Source organism: Lycorma delicatula, chromosome 10 (assembly GCF_047948215.1).
Source record: "Lycorma delicatula isolate Av1 chromosome 10, ASM4794821v1, whole genome shotgun sequence".
Lineage (NCBI taxonomy): Eukaryota > Metazoa > Arthropoda > Insecta > Hemiptera > Fulgoridae > Lycorma > Lycorma delicatula.
In genome coordinates, this window is record NC_134464.1 from 96,852,383 (window position 1) to 96,872,468 (window position 20,086).

At 28.7% G+C, this 20,086-nt stretch overlaps 1 protein-coding gene across 2 annotated transcripts in view; it reads left to right on the plus strand.

The window, feature by feature from the left end:
• rad50 (DNA repair protein rad50) overlaps positions 1-20,086 on the plus strand; it is a 111,702-nt gene that overhangs the window by 73,938 nt on the left and 17,678 nt on the right. Inside the window, exons 16-21 of one of the 2 annotated variants that reach the window (XM_075376780.1) lie at positions 370-578; positions 3,457-3,620; positions 9,249-9,305; positions 9,661-10,011; positions 13,516-13,689; positions 15,769-15,894. In XM_075376780.1, coding sequence (XP_075232895.1) covers positions 370-578; positions 3,457-3,620; positions 9,249-9,305; positions 9,661-10,011; positions 13,516-13,689; positions 15,769-15,894 — 1,081 coding nt within the window. The remainder of the gene's footprint in view (positions 1-369; positions 579-3,456; positions 3,621-9,248; positions 9,306-9,660; positions 10,012-13,515; positions 13,690-15,768; positions 15,895-20,086) is intronic. The other variant, XM_075376781.1, reaches the window with a different exon arrangement.

A 20,086-nucleotide genomic window follows, 5' to 3' on the forward strand; every position in this document is an offset into this window, starting at 1 on the left:
GAATAATCTGGATATTAAAAAAAAAAAACAGTTGAAAAGTAAAATGTTTATACTTCAGAAAAGTTGAGAAAAAAAGTTATGTGTTTAGAATTTACTATTAATCATATGTATGAATGAATTAAATAAAAAGTTAATATATTCCCATGTTCCCTTCAAACTTTTTTTTTGTGATATTTACTGTACTAAAACATTTTTTCAAAATCTTACAGATCACTTGATAATGCAAATTTTTTTTTACTATATACAGTTTAGTACATGTACATATTAAGTAGATAGTAATTTTTTACCTGTTACTTTGAATTATTACTTATAATAATTATTTATTTCTGTTATTTTGATCATACATATGATGAAAATGCATTGCTTTAGTGAAGAATTGTCAAGTATTAAAACAAAGGTGATCAAGATAAAAGAAGAATTAACAAATCTGGAAAATGATTTATTAACTGGGTCACAATCTGATGAACAATTGGCCAGATCAGTACAGTCAGATGCAATAGCAATTGACCAAAAACAAACTGAATTACAAAATTTACAAAGAGAAATAGATGAACTCCAAAATAAGTTACCAGTTACAGGTATTGTTTACTTAAATATAATGCATAAGTAATAATTTTAGGAACCAAACTTTATTGTGCATTCTTCATTCATGTTTATTTTTTTTAAATTAAGGTGACACTTCTTTTTTTTTTACCTGACTTATTATTTTCTGAATCATGTATTTTATTAATAAAATTTAACATTTATAACCTTTCTTTTTCCTGTTTAGCCTCCGGTAACTACCGTTTAGATAATTCTTCAGAGGATGATATGTATGAGTGTAAATGAAGGTGTAGTCTTGTACATTCTCAGTTCGACCATTCCTTAGATGTATGGTTAATTGACACCCAACCACCAAAGACCACCGGTATCCACGATCTAGTATTCAAATCCGTGTAAAAATAACTGGCTTACATTTATAACCTAAAAAACAATAAAACAAAATCTAACTTGAATAATTTATTAGAATTAAAGCTTTTTGTATGGTAAATCTTTAAATAAAAACCAGTATGAATTTCTATACTATGATCACTACACAGTTATGTAATTTCCTTAGTTGAAAGTAAATTGTTATCTACTTTGTAAAAGTATTTAAAATGTTCCGAGGGTATATTCAAATAAAAATAAAAAAGTAGAATAAAAATAAAATAAATTTGAAAATAGAGGTTAAAAATAAACACAAAAAAAACATATTTCACAATTCATCACATTGAATGTTATAGTTTAACTAGAATCACTGCACACCAAATCACTATTCTGTATTTCATCCCATCTAAAAGTAATTTATCATTTTGTTCATCAAAAATATAATATATTCATTAGGTATTGAACTACATATTAGTAGGTGATGTCTTTTGAATGCAAATAAATGTTCAACAAGATGAATAGGCAACTAATACAGAAAAACCAAAATAAAAAGATGAATAAATACAAATGCATCCAGTGTATTTAATATTCAGGTAAAATTATATTAACAAATTTTTAAAATAACAGAAGTTAATAACTTGGTGCTATTAAATATATTAGATGGGAAAGATAAAACAATCTTTTTGAAAGGTTTAAGCATCATTGTTGAACTGCAGTCGGGGACCAATATTGAAAGCTTTTTTGAATTTAAATTTATTTAAAAAAATCTCTGAAAGTTTTCAGTCATAAAAACATTATTCATCCTCTTCCTTAAATTTTTATCATGGGTTGTTATATTTGTTTGATTAGTTTAAGATTCTTACTATCATTATCTTTCTTGAAATAAATTTTGCCAGTCCAGCTGGTATAAGAGATATGCATTAGGTCGTGATGAGCAGTTTGAATTTGGAGGATTTCAATGTTTTAGATATTTTTAAGCTTTTGATATTTTATTATTTTTTTTAATTTTATTGCATACAAAATTTAACTTGATATTTATTTTGAAGATTTTCTATTGGGATTACTTAGAATGGAAACAGTAGTATTCATTACACTTGAAAAAGATATTGTTAAAAATACATGTGTATAATATTTTTAAGTACGTGTATGTTAATTTGCTATTTAATATTTATTATTTCTTCTTTTTTCATTTATTTAATTTTTTTTTTATAGTGTCTACTTTTTCCTCAGCGTCTGTTGATAATTTTTTAAACAATCGAAATGGTATTCTAATACTAGATTTTAATTTTAAGTAAACATTTTGTACATTTTTTAGCCTAATGTTGATTTTCAATTTATTTCAAAAACTGTTTATCATACCTCTACATAAATATAAATAATAGCTAAGCCATATTGTTACAGCATTACCATGATTATAAAAGTATGCAGTTAACCTTTATTAAAAACTAATTTTCACTGTGACTTTGTATATATTGAAGTTACACTTTACCATCACAGTTTTCAAAACATTAACACAAAATTAACATAGACATATTGACACTCTTGTGTTTAGTCAGGAGTACAAGTAACAAAGTATATGGTAACATCTACCAACTTCTGTGGCGGAGTGGTACATTTCATTCTTTATTCTGGAGGCCCTAAGTTCAAATCCCAGTCAGGCATGGCATTTTTCATACGCTACAAATTTCCATTCTCATAGGGAAAATTACTGAAGCAGTCAATGTCCATCATCTCACAAAAAAAAATCGACCGATGTTCTTCAGAATTGTTACTATCATAATATAAAAAAATAAATAAAATATTGATCTTTTTTGATAGTTGCATTTTAAAACACGCTGTATCTAGGATTAAAGAAACTCAGGAAAAGTAAAATATTATCTAACATGCAGTACTATTATCAGCAATTGTTTTACCAGAATATCTAATGTAGCTAATTATTTGAATTTTTTATGAGGAAAAGAATTCATCAGTTGAACAGATTGAATTATCAATTAAAAATCTCTAATGATATCTTTTAAGTGATTTTTTGTTTCTTCAAACTTTTGGAAATTTTTGTATTAATCTACTCTGTCTTGTATCATTTGTGTTGGCACTAAATTATTTTAATCAATTTGAATATTGTCTTATTTCCTTATATTATAATCATGAACATCAATCACTGTTAAAGCTAACAGTTTTATAAATTATACATATGCACATAGTTGGAACTGTTAATAAATCTGTGAATATAGTTTTTTAATTTAAATTGAAATTTTGTGGCAGATTTAAAAATTGTAAATTATAACTTTATATAGCAACATCAAAAACAGTTTTTCATATCTGATATGAGACTTTATATATATAAAATACAAATAATATCGAAACAAAAATTATATCTATTTATGTATCCGCATCTGTTTTTAATTTTGAGTTCTTTCATGTGATCTGGTGACATGGATGAGTAGAATAATTTGTGAATTATGATTCTAAAAGTTATCTTGATCGGGTAGGGTAGTTTATTTTGTTTTGGATATCTTTTCCGCCTTCATTTGTATTTATTTATTTTAACAGGAAAGACACTTCAGCAAGTTAAAAACCAAAGGGATCAACTGCAATTTGAACTTGAAAATGTTAGGAAAAAAATTGATTCTTATCAAGCTAAGAAGTTAGCATACAGTAATTGTATGAATAAATTGGAACAGGAAAAAAATGAAATTGTTAAACAGCAACTTAAGGTAAGGATGATTTGTGGTACTAAAGTAATCTATTATGATTATTATATCTGCTATAATCATTATGTGTAAAAACTATACCATACCATTATGTATAAATGGAATATATTATTCCATTTTATCCACTAATGTAAGCAGACAGGTCTGTTTTATCGATTTTTATGTAACATGTGTTCTTTATTTATGAATGACTTGAACCGACTAAACTTTGATGTTAGTTGATCGAAATGACAAAGAGTGAAATGTGTTGGGTTCCTAGGATCTGATCATTGTTTTATGAATTAAAATTGCATATTTCAATATTCAGTTACATAATTTATTCTTAAAGCGGTTTAATGGCATCAGCAGAGTAATATGATATAGCATTAGCATTTCTGGTCCTGGGTAAGATAGGAATTTGTATTCAGAATCAGTTTATATACTGATGTAAAACTTGATGGTATTGCAATATTTGGAATGTTTGAGGGATTGTACCGATCTGGAAGTTAGATGTTGTGTATCTTTTAAAAACGTTTATTTTGCAGATAAACAAGTAGAGAGTTATTTCATCCCAAAAAATTCAAATACAATAATGTTGAATGACAAATAAATTAAAAAACAATAACATAATTTTGACTAAAGCTGAATAAGTGATAAACATAAAATCACACGAAATAAACTTTAAAAGTTGCAGCATAGGGAGAAACAGAAGACACATAAACATCTTTTAGGTCTTAACTAGGTAATTCAAATATATTGATTCATAGTGACAGGTCTAAGCAAGTTGATCAGACTGGATTTTCTTTGTAGTCAGTCTTATAATTTACATGTTTGGTCTCTGGCACAGCAATGAATATATTTACTTCAGCAATAAAATATAAATAATATATTTGTGGCCCTTCATAATCTCGCAGATGGATTTTACAATGTGCTGTGATTTAGGTAGTGTTGTTTAAGAGAAATATGATATATTACTATACATTAACTCATCCTAACCCCCCCGGTAGGGGAAGACATCTGCCTTTTGACGGTCCCAGTTGCCACACCCCCTCTGTTCCTTGCCCTGATTGGCTTTACCAGAGCCATCTTTTATACCTTCTAAACTTATACTTTTTTCTGTTTAGCCTCTGGAACCACCATAAGGTAATACTTCAGAAGACGAATGAGAATGATATGTATGAATGTAAATGTAGTCTTGTACAGTTTCAGGTCGACCATTCCTGAGATATGTGGTTAATTGAAACCACCAAATAACACCGGAATATACAATCTAGCATTTACATCTGCATAAATGTAAACTGCCTTTACTAGGATGTGAACCTTAGAACTTTCGACTTCAAAATCAGCTGATCAATGACGAGTTCACCACTATACCAACCCAGTGGGTTAACCTCTCAACTTGCTGCAAACATTCACATATCTCAGTATAACTCAATCTCTGCTAGATTATTAGCTATATAAGAATCTCAGCAATGAATAAGCTGATGTAGCCATTAAGAAATGTTGCACCTTGGTGACATTTATGGATCTGTTATTTATTCTGATCGTATGTGCTTTGTGAAATTTCTAGACTGAATTAGAGGTTGATAGTTGTGAACAGTAAGCTGCATTGTATTAAAATTAGTCTATTAGTATGGGAATTGTCAATATAAGAAAATTTTCCATTATCATTCACATATAGAGAATATCAGGTCAATGCACTGATATCTTATGTCATTTGGTATTTAAATATGTTTCTTAGATAACTGGTAGGTAATAGTTCATAATACTCTTCTTGATTATAAATGTTAAGGAGCATAAAATCAGAAACTCAGAGCAGTATTCAGAAATGGTGAGACTTTGAGTTACAATGCGGCCATAATTGACAAAATTTTTAAATTATTGTCAGTAAGACATTTGGATTGTAACATATATTTTGTTCCTTTTTCTTTCTAGTAGGGGAGTTTTACAGTTCTTCACTTTTATTTGTTCTTTTGAGTAACAAATTTTTATAACTATCTCGGTTTCATATAATTTTCAATTTGCAGTTCCCTTTGCAACCTCTTACAAAGTTGATCAGTTATGTTAATCAATTTGAATATTGTCTTAATTCCTTATATTGTAATCATGAACATCAATCACTTTTAAGGCTAGCAATTTTTTAAATGACATCTGTGCACAAAATTGAAACTTACTAAACCTGTGAATATAATTTGTAATTGAAATTTTATGGAAATTTAAGAATTTTGAAAATTTTAAATTGGAACTTCATATGACATCATACAAAAACATTTTCTCATATCTGTCCGATTTGTGACGTAATAAATGAGACTTTATCCACTGAAACTCTTATCTGATTATGCATCCTCACGATATTGAGATTTTTTGTTGATTCAACTATAACTTTGATGTGTTGCTCTTTTGTAAAGAATAGAGCATTCACCACCTTTTTAAAGAAGAAATTTAAATGCTAGTATTCTCCACCTACTCTTCTAATGAAAAAAAAGTTGATACACAATTGTAAGACTTTCCTGTCCCACATATACACACATAACTTAATTTATAATTTTATTTAAATATAATATTTTTTTCATTTATTTAATTCAATGATTCTAACTAAAGCGTGCATACCATATTTAATTTGCACAGTAGTGGTGCTACTAGCAGTGACGGTCTGCACTAACTAATTGTAATTTCACAACTTACATAGAACAAGTTTTTCATGTACGATTGATGAAGCTGTGAGGCTTACTGCACAGATACCGAGTCAACTGACCGATCAAATATGAGACCCAGCCAGACCGAGTTACTTTTTTACTCTTTAAATATTATTAATTTATTTAATTCTACCATTCACCTATGATGTCACAATATAGCAGATGACTACAACAGCATTTTTTTGGAGTGGTGGTGTGATTTTACAAAAATTGCTTGTACAAATATTGATATATTTTAGTTGTTTACAAATGTGCCTAAGAAAAATATGACCTTAAAGTTACTACGAGAGTGACCTTGTTCTACAATCTCAGCTCCTTGACCTCTTCAGTTGAAAATTTAATGGTATCAATACTCCCCATATATATAAGTAATCTGACTGTCAAAATTGGTCCAGTAGTTGTGGGGATATAAGGTGATTTAGAGGGCAACATTGAACATATACATGTGCATACGTGTTCTGGATTAACATCGGAAAATTTTCATCTGGTTTTTTTGGGTTCCTTAAAGTCAGAACATTAAGATCTAGTGAAAAGTGCGGTTTTCACTAGATCTTAATGCATTATGTATTATTTAGCATTATGTATTTGTATATAACAATGTAGTTTCAACCACCATACAGCTAATTTTATGACAAATTGAAAGAATATTATTATACACAGTAGGCTAAAAGTGAATTTATCTGTATATAGATTTAAATTTTCTATTCTATAAATTCTGATTTTGCATTTGGTTAGTAATTTGCTTGTAATATAATTATTATTAAATTGTTCAGTTTATTTTTGTATATGTATATAATGACAGTTCAAATTGGACCGATTATAATACTTTTTTTTTCTAGAGCTATAGTGCTATCTAGACGGGAAAGTAAAAAAGGAATTGTGAAGTAAATCTTTGCTAATTTGAAGATTGAGCGTGATGTATAAATAAAATTAGTCAAAATTTTTATTTTAATCCATCAGATATTTTAACATAATCACATTCTCCACGTATATTTTCATCTTACACTGTTTATTTGAAAGATTAATGGTACAAATCTATATAAATGCTGTATTAAAGTGTAGTAGATGATCTTTCAGATAAATATTGTTAGCTATAAATAACATTTTTTCACCCTCTAGTTGTTAGTCGAACCCAGGATTGCATTTCTTCTTAATTTGTCAAATTAAATGCAATCCTGGGTTTTATTTTTAATGTATATTTTAAAATCTCGTTTGATGGTGGATCCAATGAAAAGGAGTTAAAATAGTTAAGGGCTCAATGGCTTATATTGTTAATGGTAATGGGTGGTTACCATACAATTTTACGGAAGGCGATTGCATCGTAAACCAATAGATTTGATTGCATCAGAGAAGCAACAATGTTATGTTGTAAAGAAGTCCAGTGAGTTGACTTCAGAAAAAATTCGAGAGGTTGAACAACATGACGATGCCTTGTGGCAGGCCAGATGGGATGAGACAGAGGGTGGATGTTGTACGCATGATCTCTTTCCAAATGTTGGTTTGCAGGATGTCTCTTGGGTAGACCCCAATAAGTATGTGATGCAATTTCTTTCTGGCCTTGGCATTTTTCAGGACAGACTACATAATTTCAGCCGGTAGACTCCAGAATATGACCGCAATGTGGATAACTAGATGACACTTACCATGTGTTATATCAATGTGCAAGATATGAGCTGATGTGCACGGAGACTATTTGTCAGTTTGATATCATCAGGTCAGCGTTAGATCTCCGTGCTAATTGGAGGAACCAGGCTGAATGGATGATTGTAGAAAATTTTATAACTTATCTTGCAAAGGAAAGGATTGCTGAGGGGGTTTATGATTCTGGTTAGGTTTTCCCGCCCTAAGTTTTGTTGTGTTACATTATTTATGTTTTGTGTTTAGTATTAATGTTGTTACTGTTATTATGTTTCAGTGTTCTTGTTTTATGCTTTATGTTTGCTAAACTCACTTCTGCTTATTTTGGGTAAGTAGTTCAGTTCCTTCGTTACTGTGGTAGTCCATTCAGTCTTACTTAAGACTTGGCATGTTGTGTTTTCTTTATGAGTTCATGATAGTTAGTAGTACACTGATGAGAATGTCACTTGTGTCATTCGCATTGTTGGCATCCTGGCTGAAGGTAGACCAAAAGATGTCAATGCCGTGGTACTGAGGGGGTGGCATGGCAACCAAAACCATCACACAGAGGGTGTTTTTCCCTATAGGGTTAGGATGAAATACTGTGTAAACTCAAATTTTTCTTTTAATTGGAAAGAGTTATTTAATTAAAATGTAATTAAATGTCATTTAGTTCACTTAAATCAAGTTGTCGTTTTACATTAATAGTTATTAATGTTTGCCTATGTTCTGTTTTATTTCTGTTATGTTTTACTTTTGATTTATTCAGTATTCTTATGGTGCTGTTTCAGTCAGATAATTGGGATTCAAATTCATTATTATTATTTTATTATTGATTAAAAATAATGTGGTACAACTACTTCCTGGATGAAATTTTTTTGATTATTGTACAGTGTTACCTTCTGTGGGGTTGAAATTAACATTTCTTTTGAAATTCCAAATAATTATTACCTGTCAGTTCAACTCTTATTTAGCATTATGTATTTGTATATAACAATGTAGTTTCAACCACCATACAGCTAATTTTATGGCAAATTTAAAGAATATTATTATACACAGTAGGCTAAAAGTGAATTTATCTGTATATAGATTTAAATTTTCTATTCTATAAATTCTGATATTGCATTTGGTTAGTAATTTGCTAGTAATATAATTATTATTAAATTGTTCAGTCCATTTTTGTATCTGTATATAATGACATTTAATTGAAAAAAACAAGCTTTTAAACCTTATTGAAATAATCAGTGAAACTGACTTTTTGCCCATCTCTTGTTACATTTCAAGTAATTGTTTCATTTATTATTGTTATCATGATTAAGAATGTTTTATTCTTTTTTAGGTTCAGACTGGAAAACAACAGGAAAAACAGCTATTTGATAAACAAAATGAATTAAAGGTAACTTTTATTATTATGATTAAAATACGTTGTGTTATATCTTTCATAAGTATAAAATAGTAATAAATTTTTTGTGTTAATGTATCAAAATAAATAGAATGCTATTATAATAGTTTTTCTTTATTATATTTTTAGGATCATTATAATTTAATTAAGCATAACTCTGTATATAAGATTGATTTCAGCTGGAAACTAAACATATGTTTTATGTGTTATTTTGTGTTGGTCTATCCATATGCCAATCGATTAGCTGACCAAATGTCTAAACATAATTCACATTTTTTAAAAATAAACAACTATCCTTTTGCAGTGAATTTCCATATTTAACTAATTCAGTTTTATTTTGTGTTTTTAGGAACTGAAAAATGTATTAACCAAAGCCATCGAATCTGCGTCAACTGAAATATTACCTATCCAGCAAAAGTTGGAACAGGCTATAAGGAATAAAGAAGAAACTTGTAAAAAACATTCTTCTCTTGTTGATGAAGAAAACAGTAAGTCTGTTAATTTTGAACAGAAAAGTGAGGAAATACATAAATTACAAAGTAAATTAAGAGAATTTGAAAGGCGTGGCATTTCAAATAAAGTAGAAGAGACTGAACGCAATATTAGCCAAATGAAACGTGATTTAGATGGTTTTGCTGAACAGAGGAAATCATTACAATCAAAAAAAGATACTGTTAAAGCTGATAAATCTAATCAAGGTGTAAGTTACTTCTATTTTAATTTTTATTAGCATTTTATTATTTTATCTCTGTTGAGGTTTTCTCAACACAAAATAAACTTATATTTCAAACCAAAAGTAAACGCTATGTAGAACCTTCATTTCTAAAATCCTTCATGTGGGCGGCTATGTTGGTTACTAGTGGTGATCTGTGTCTGGTAACAGGTTGGTCTGATCAGAAAAGCTTACTCTTGAGTGGTTGAATTTTTTATTTATAAAGATTACTTAAACAATGCCTAGGAGTTTCCTAGGAGTTAACAATGTCTAAGGGTTTAGAGGAAACTGTAATACGGAACGATTGCATGGTATTTTTTACTAAGTGCTGTGTCAACATGATTTATGTTCATTACTGTAAAAATGTTGATTTTTATCATCTTCACCTTCTAATATAGGCTTACTTCCATAAATTATTACCTGTTTATAACACCTACCCTAAGATTAAAATTTTTGCAGGATCCTACATCTTCAGTTGATGTAGGATATAATAGTCCAGAATAGATTTTCTTGGTGTGCGGACCTATGGACTCAGTCACTTCTTTACTTCGTACAGTTGCAGTTCAGATCTGACTTTCATTATGTGAAGATCGTTCTCTCTCTCCCTCATATAATGTTAATACTCTCGTCGTCTTCATACTCTTATAAACGTTGCAGTATTTCTCTGTCGAAATATTGTCTAGCTCTACTCGTCAGTGTCTCGTAACTTCACCGATCTCTATGTTCGTTCTTGCCTCGTTTCTTTGTTAAGATAATCTTCAAATTCAGTATTTTACGTCTCTCTTGAAAGTGCTTCAATCGCTACAAACTGCCAATCCTATCGACGTCGAATCTTCTCTAGCTGCTGATTATATTTTCATCGATGCAGAATCTCCAAACTAGTTGCTACACATCTGAGATGCTACGTATTATTCTACCTCTAAACCACGTCTCACCCCTGTATTCCTGATACACCAGTGCGGACTATGCCCAGGATTACTGTATGTATTCATTTACCTTCATTCACGAGTTCGTCTCTTGCTAATATTTTGTGTGCTACAGGCAAGTTCAATTTTCATTTTTTATTACGTTAAACAGTTATTTTTATCAGTAAAATTTGTGGAACATTCAGTTGATCATTCCTTATGCCTTTCGATTTCAAGTTTAGTTTAAAAAACCATTTATTCATTTAAGTGCAATCATGATAGGTGGCTTACCTATTTACGTGCTCTATTATTACAATTTGTTGTTACGGTAATTAACTCTATAATTTAATCTTGTAACTTGTTAATCGCCGAGATTAATCCTTTTCTATTCATGAACTGTATTCATAATATTTCTCGTAAATTAACCTAAAGCAATTTACTCCTGATGTGCAGTTATGTTTTAGAACTTTGTAATTTTATGTTTCCAAGAATGCTTATTTACCAAAATGAACTCTATATATTATTTCTTATTTTAATGTGATTATATTGTAATTAACTCTTTTTTATACTGAAACTATTGTAATTTAATTTTCTAAGTTAATGACATTTGTTCATTGCTAATTTTTCAATATTACAGCATTTGTCAGTAATGCAATAGTTTTCCAGTCATACTATGTTTCTTGATGTTTTGTTTTTCTAAGTATATAATTGTAAATCTCATTTAATATTATTATTACTGATATGCTGATTTCAGTTGATATTCTTATGTGAAATTAAGTTATGTTTATTTCTTAATTTCATTTAATTTAAGGTTATGCTTTAACATAAGTTCAGTTGTTTTACATAATTAAAGTCCAATTTCTTTTGGCAAATACGAACTGTGTGTTTTTTGTTAACTTTACCCAACAGTTACTATTAGGAATAATAGTGCTATAAAATGTGCCTTACTAGCATCGATTTGCTGAGCTGAACTACACATTGACCAGAATGGCAGCTACAGTGAGCAATTGCTTTAAAGAAGTGTTTGTAGCTTTATCGAGTGACAATTTTGAAATGTAATAATTTTTAGAAAAAACCAAAACGTATGCAATTTCTATGTTTTTAAATGTTCTGTTTTGTTTTAATTTACGTTACGTTGTTCAGACAGTAATGAAAATTTTTCTGTTTAAAATCACATCACTTTTCTGATCCAGTTAATGTTTTTGTTTCTAATTAAAGTTGAATTTCTCAAATCTGTGTTTGATTTTAATACACGTTATTTACATCAATTTTCTCAGAAATGAATTGTCTACAAAGTTACTAGAATATTACATAGTAACTAGAAATTTTTATTTAAATTTTTTTTTTTATTTTTATTGTTAAATTAACAGTTATTTTAATCCATACCTAAAAAATTATATTTCCCAACAAAACATTTTCATATTTTATCTTGTTTTTCTTAAAACCTAAGCAAGTTAGAGGTCTGGGACCACTTTTATTAAATTTCTTAGATCAAAACCACAAGGAAGCACCAAATTTACTTCTCGATTTGTACCCCAAGAATTTTAGTACAGTTTAATTTCACAGAGGAAGCAGAAAGCAGAGCTAAATGTTTCATGAGCCGAATCTTGCTTACAAACCAACCATTTATGACCTGTGTTTATAAGAATTTTTTTCATATTTTTGGTTATAGATTATCTCCCAAGAGTTTGCTGTGCAATTTTGAATCATCCTGAATATATATATATATATGTATAGGTATCCCAGAAAGTGTTAGCCAAACTTAAGAGACTGATCCAGTACATCAAAATAAACAAAGTTGATGCATACCAATGCTGTTTTCTGGCTTTATTTTCCCTCTGTCTGCCATTTTAGATTATTTTCAATAAACGTTTTTATCTTTTATAAAGTAAATAAGTTTGAAAATTTTTTTTATATTTTTGGTTATAGATTATCTCCCAAGAGTTTGCTGTGCAATTTTGAATCATCCTGAATATATATATGTATAGGTATCCCAGAAAGTGTTAGCCAAACTTAAGAGACTGATCCAGTACATCAAAATAAACAAAGTTGATGCATACCAATGCTGTTTTCTGGCTTTATTTTCCCTCTGTCTGCCATTTTAGATTATTTTCAATAAACGTTTTTATCTTTTATAAAGTAAATAAGTTTGAAAATTTTACCTTATTAAGGAAGATTTCACTTTCTTCACTAATTACATTAAAAATAATATGTTATCTCTATTATTAATATTATCAGAACAAGCATAAAATTTTCAGATTTCATTCATTTTGTCATACACTTTTAACAGTTTCAACCATTCTCAGTTGTTAATTAACTGATTTGAACAAGTGAAATCTTGTTTGGTTCACAATAAGAGACTCATAATTTTATCTAATAAAGCATAATTTGATATTTACAGATTTATTAATGATTAAATATTTAATCATTAATAAATGAATGACAGCATTCTGAAATTTATAATGAATTAAACTTTTTACTTACCCCACACCTTCCAAAATTAAATCCTTTATTCTTTGTATTCTGCATGTTTGCAGAAGTATTCTGTTAACATGGAATCATTTACGAAGTGATTTATTTTTTTCAGGTTAGACAAAGAAATTTGTTTGACAATAAGAAGTTAAGGGAGAAGAGAAGGGAGGAAGTGAAATTGGAACGGATATTAAAGGATATGGATGATAAATTGGGTGTACTGGATTATAAATTGATTAAGGAGGAGAGGTTGGTTCTACAAAAAGAGTTTGATGCAGCATATAGTAAGGTAAACATGACTGACCATTGTATAATGAAATCATTTGTTTAATTTTTTTTGCCCTTAGTTAGGAAATACATGTTCTATACAGTCTTGACAGGTAGTCATCAATCCACTGAACCATAGTAAAGAAGCAGTTGCACCATTGGCTACTAGAACTGCCCCCTGCTGGCAATGGAGCCAGGATGGTGTTTGAGATGATTTCCATAGTACTTATATAAGAAATAGAGGATAAGAAAAGGAAAGGATTTGAGAATGCCCACTGAGCAACTGCCCTGGTTGGAGTAGACAGAAGTAGTTTATGATCTTGGCCAGGATCAAGAATTTTCGTAACATGCTTGAAAATGCTTTATTTATCTAATAGAGTTATCTTTTGTAGCGTTTGTAAATTTCTTTTTAGAATTAAAACAAAATAAGTTTGTATTCTTTGCGCTTCAAAAATCAATTTTTTTGAAGCTTTGTGTTTCTAAAAACCAAAAGGTTTTTCAATACATCCAAAATTTTATTTAATATTAATCAATTAATATTTCTAATTGTTCATAGAAAATTGGTTAAACATTTAAAAATTATCTACATATTTGTTTCTTTCCTTTAAATTAGTTATCATTTCCTTAACTGTAAGTTGTAGTTTATATCAGTTTTTATTTCAGTTTCATTCAATTTCAGATTTCATTGTTATCTTATGATGACATACACTTTAGTATTGAATTCAAATTTTTTTAGTAGCATATTGAGTTGGGGAAAGTTATTTTAATTACAGTCCTGGGTTCAATTGCCAAAAAGTATATGTATTTTCAAGTTAAAAATCACATTTTAACATTTTTTTTTTAGTTAAAAAAAAATTGTCATAAAATAGTCACTGCATTGAAAGGCAGATGGAACTGAACTATTTATAAAGTTATATTTAAAAATCTTTGTATTTTTACAAAGATTTTTATATATAATGAGCTTTTTTCTAGAGTTCTATTTGGTCAATTTTAGCTATTTTTATATCATTCAAAGGCTTTTCTTATGTGTATTTTCCAAAAATTCTTTGATTGCTGTTTTGTAAGAAACCAGAAAAACTTACCGTAAGTCCTTACCATGGAAGGTAGAATGTTTTTTTTTTTCGAGTTGCATTCCAGCCAAGCTGAAGGTAGCCCAGAAGCTAAGTTGTAGATATTTGTTTATTTCACTTCTGCGCAAATATTCATTTTTATAAAGTAATATAATCTAAGAAATTAGTTCTTTTCAGAACTATCTCTCTAAAAGTGCTTTAACCTCAATTTTTTTTTTATCACGTTTCTTTTCAGAATTTCTTTACTGCCTTTTTCTTTATATTGCATTCTAAGAGTCTGACATTTTGTTAATGTAAAATGCAAATTGAACTTTTAAATTCAAGATATGGATGTTCACATTTCTGTATTCAGTTAAAAGTTTTATAAAATAAATTTGTACATAAAGAAATATTTCATTATGTAATGTTTACATATCTTGTAAAAACATGTTCAACAACTTTACAATATAATTGATAAATGTTATGAACAATTAAGAAAAAATTCATGAAAGAAAAAAAAACAAGAAAAAGAAAATACCATCCACTTCTCTTTTTCAGGATTATCATCCAGCAAGTATTCCACATTTTTTTATTTTAATGTCAGAAATTGTCAGTCATTTTCTAGGGTTCAACATATTTTTTTTCTTGCAATGACTTTTATTGCTAATACTACTATGATTGCTAAGCATTTCATAAAGTAAATCCTTGGTTTGAATCCTGGTCAGGCTTTGCTTTTTTGGTATCCAACAAATTGTGTTTTTTATACAATAAAATTTCAGCATTGTATTCCCATGCATTATGTGTTGAATTAATCATGTGTAAAAAGGAAGTTTCTTAAATGATATCACCGAGTGTAAAAATAATGAAGAAATTTAATATCCTGGAAGTTTTTTAATTAAATATTTTTTTAATTGATTAATTTTTTAAAAGTCATCTAGTTAGTGTTTTGCAACTTTTTATAATAAACTTGTTTCTGTTTTATTAGAATTGAAATAATTTTAGTAGATATATGCAATATATTCTAACAAATCTTTTTAATTTTGTGGAATTAGAAAAATCATGCCGAAGGTAGAAGAAATGAACTTGCAAAATCTATCGCCGACCTTAGGAAAGAAATGGAAAAATCTATATACAAAGATGCTGCTAAAACCTTCAAAAATAAAATTGTTGATCTTAAGGTGAATTGATTTTTTTTCGTAATGTAGCAGTATAGTTATTGCAAGAGAAAGCTTTAAGTTTTGCTGTCAGATTAGCCGCTTAACCTTATATGTAATATTCTTATTATTTCTTTATTGTAAGAAATAAGTTGGGGGTATTGATTTCCTGTTAGTACCTATTAATACCTCATTATGAAAATGCTGCTTTGTTTACTAGCTAGCATTCTTGTCTATTTTTCTACCTATGTGTAGAATAATATACTGAGTTGTCAAAAGCAATTCAGTTTCCTTTGTTCCATTGATTTTATATGTTATATACATTAGATCATATATTATTTTGCTTTCTTTGTGTTCTTTTACCTAGGTAACATTCTTTTCAGTTGGTACTGATTCTTTTGATACTTAACTTGGAAGTCTTAGCAATTAAGAATATAAGTACGTATACAAACTGGAAGAAAAATTAAGATTGCTTAATATTAAATAACAATTGTGCTTATCAATATTGTAAAGACTATGAATATTAATATTAATGAATGTTACTAAATATTTTTTTATTTTTTTTTTATAATTTGTAAATACATGAAGTCAGAACACTAGCTTGTCAACTCCATAATTTTCAGTAGTTTTATTTTAAAGAAACATTTTCATGTTAAAAAAACATAATTTTCCAAGACAACCACTGGATGATGCATTGTGTAGGCAAAAATCTATGAATCAAAGTTTTGTCAAATATGAGGATTTAGTGATGCCGCTATTTTTGTATGTTATACTTTCTCAGGAAGCTTCCTTACCATAGATTGAGGTTTTTTCCTGGAAAAGTAATAGAATACCGGGTTTTTCTGCACTCTTGTCATTGCTTAAGGACACTCACCTACTGCATGTTTTTCAATACCTTAAATAGCCATGAACACTTTCCTAACTTATTCCAAGTAAAATTTAATTTTTAAACAACAAGTTACCAGTGAAAATTCCTTAAATTCATGATACAGAACAGTTACACCTTTGTTTGTCCATGTCTTATTCAACCATTAGAAATTCATGAAATCAATGTCTCACTGCCTACCCATTACATTAAGGCCATTGTTTCAAATTTGCAGTGAATTTCATTGAGTACAGTCTCCTTTGCCCAAAACATTTAAATAACAAATCTTATCTCTGCTTTAGTACAAACAGTAGAACACTCAACACCTTTTTTTAACTACCTATAACAAGAAATGTTGGTTTCTTGATTTAGTTGCACTGTCAAGTGGACTCTGTTCACACTACAACACTAAGAAATATTGTCTAAGAATCAACATTGTATGTACATACATTGTATGAAATATAAACAACCAAAACATAGTAATTAGATAAGTTAAACTTACCATTATTAAATTCCAATAATTGATTTTTGTGATCTTTATCATCAGTTCGTATTGAATTTGTAGAAATTGTTTTTTGACAAATTGACGAATTATAAAATAGTTGTGTTTTAATGTAGTTATAGAAAGAATTCAATATCAACTGAAGATGATGCAGGATCCTGCAAAAATTGATTATTGAAATTTATATGGTAAGTACAACTTATTTAATACTGTATTTTGGTGGTTTATATTTCATATATTATTATTAACACAGTACAATATGTGAATGAATATGTGTGTTTGTGGTGTGTTGTGTTGTGTTCTGTTGCATATATAAATAACCAACTGTATATATAAAATATTACGCTCCTTAAATATTTAATTATTTTATATGTATGACTATCAAGTATAATATGAATATATGTATTTGTATATAAAATAACCACCAAACATACTAACAGAACCTAAAAAACTAATACCAAAAATCAACTTTAGCAGGATCCCGCATCATCAGATGGTAAAAAATTCCAAAATTACTTGAAACAATAACAAAAAATAAATAAAAACTAAAAATTAAGAAAACTGACTTTTGGGGTTCATGTTTTCTGAATTTTTTTTCTTCACTTTTTTTTTAATGTAATTTTGGAATTTTTTACCGACTGATATGGAATCCTGTGAAAGTCAACTTTTGGTATTAGTTTTTTAGGTTCTGTTATTGTGTTTGGTTCTTATTTTAGGTTATTTGGCACACTGGTCAGTATGTTGATAAATTTTTTGAATTTTCATAAGGTAGTGTGTATATATGTATAAATTATTATATTTATCTATGCAATTTTTTTTGTGTATTTGCTAGGCATTCTGTTAGTCCAAGAAGTTAGGAAAAGTTAGTTAAAGTCAGCTTCATTCAAAAAAGAAATTAATTATATTAGGATGGCAATCCTAATGGCTGTTTAGAAATACATTGCAAAGTCAAGCTATCTGTATTTTAGATGGAAAGTCTTACCAAGAAAATCTACTCTAAATTTTTATTTTCACAGTCATCACTTTCAAAGAGCTATGTACCCTGTGGGAGCCAGAATACTAATATTAGCTTCTCCACCATCTATAAACATCTTTGAGGTATTTTTAATTGGCTTGTTCAACACTTAGATGATTTTTTTATGGATTTTTAGTCCAGTTTTGAACCTAGACAATTTCTTCTAATACTTCTTGCCTAAATAGTTTCAGCAAAGAAATCGAAATTACTTTTTGTATTGTGATAGTCAAATGCAGTGATCAGAGAACAGAATCACAAGCAACGATCTTGTTTTGGTCCATAATTTGTTGCTTGATGAAAGCAATATGCATTGGCTCATTTTCATGTTAATAAATTATTTTATCACTCGAGGTGATTCCATCTCATTTCACCAAACATTCAGTTGAAATTTAATTAATAGTACTGGCTAAAGTTCTGAACTGTAATTGTCTGGTGTAAATACTATTGCCAAACATTTTCCAATATTGAATGCATTGAAAGTCAAATAATACATTCATACAATAATTGTTAACTTGTGTGCTATCAGTTTCAAGATAAGTGTACTAGTCATATTCTGTGTAAAACTCAAATCAACAGCAAATTCTTCTCTAAGCATTTGATCTGTTTTTGGTTTAGTTTTTACTATTTAAAACAAAACTTGATGCACATATTCTGGTCTTTCATACCTGCCTTTTCAACTACTTAAAAATTGTATAGACACTACAAAAACGTACCTAAAACTTGAATGCTTGATACTCTATTAAAAAATAACCATATCCTGTCTGAGTAGCATTATCACCTTGTTTTACTGTGTGATTCTTCTGCAAAATTATTTCTGTTGTCAAAAGGTTTTGTGTAGCTTTTTAATAGCTCCTCTTTCATTATCAAAAAGCCAGCCAGCATATGCTGCTTATTAATCAGCTGATCATCGGTTAGTTATCAGGTACTGTTGTACCACTATGTTGAGTATGTTGTTACATGATTTTTTTTTTCAGTCAGTTCAACTACAGTAATCTAAACCAAAATCAGGTAAGTTTAGGAAACTTTAATAAGTTATTTTTTTATTCAGGTGATAATATCTGTGTTTGCTCTTAAAACAAAATAAATCTAAGCTTATTAATGGAATCATTATTATTTAACTTCTGAACAGCTGTGAATAAGTTAAATTTGTGCATGATTTTTGTATAAATACTCCATGTGGATCTGTTTGTTTCCTGTTTTCCCTTCACTGTGCCTCAAATTATAGTTTATGTTACCTACTTAATAAAAGAGATTTGACCAAATATTTATTAAAATTTTTATTTCAATTGTAATTTTTTTAGAAGGATACTAGTAGGTTCATTTATCAGTCATTACTGTTCAGCTTGTTTTGTAAGCATTCTTTTTGTTACACTTTATTATATTATTACAACTTAAGATTAAATGGATAAACAGTAGATGAAAAGATTCAATTACCAACTGTTGTCGGTAATTGAATTTAAGACTGTCTGATCTAAAAGCCTGCACACTACCTATTACATCAGTTGACTGACCTTTTGAATTTATTTGCTCCAAGGGCTTATGAGTTGTACAAACTGTTTAAGAAGATGATGACAAAAGCGTGTTGAATGTTCTAACACATCAACACCCGATGAAAATATCAATAACATGAAGGACATAGTGATCGATAATAGTCAAATCACTATTAGAGAAGTTGCATATCTGTCATGGCTCGTATAAAACAATTCTGACTGACATTTTGGTTATGAAATGCATAACATCAAAATTTTTTCCAAAACTGATGAATTTTTAACAAAAGAATCTCACAGACCAACTATTACTTGACATTGTGGTAACTTATAATTATTCAAATATA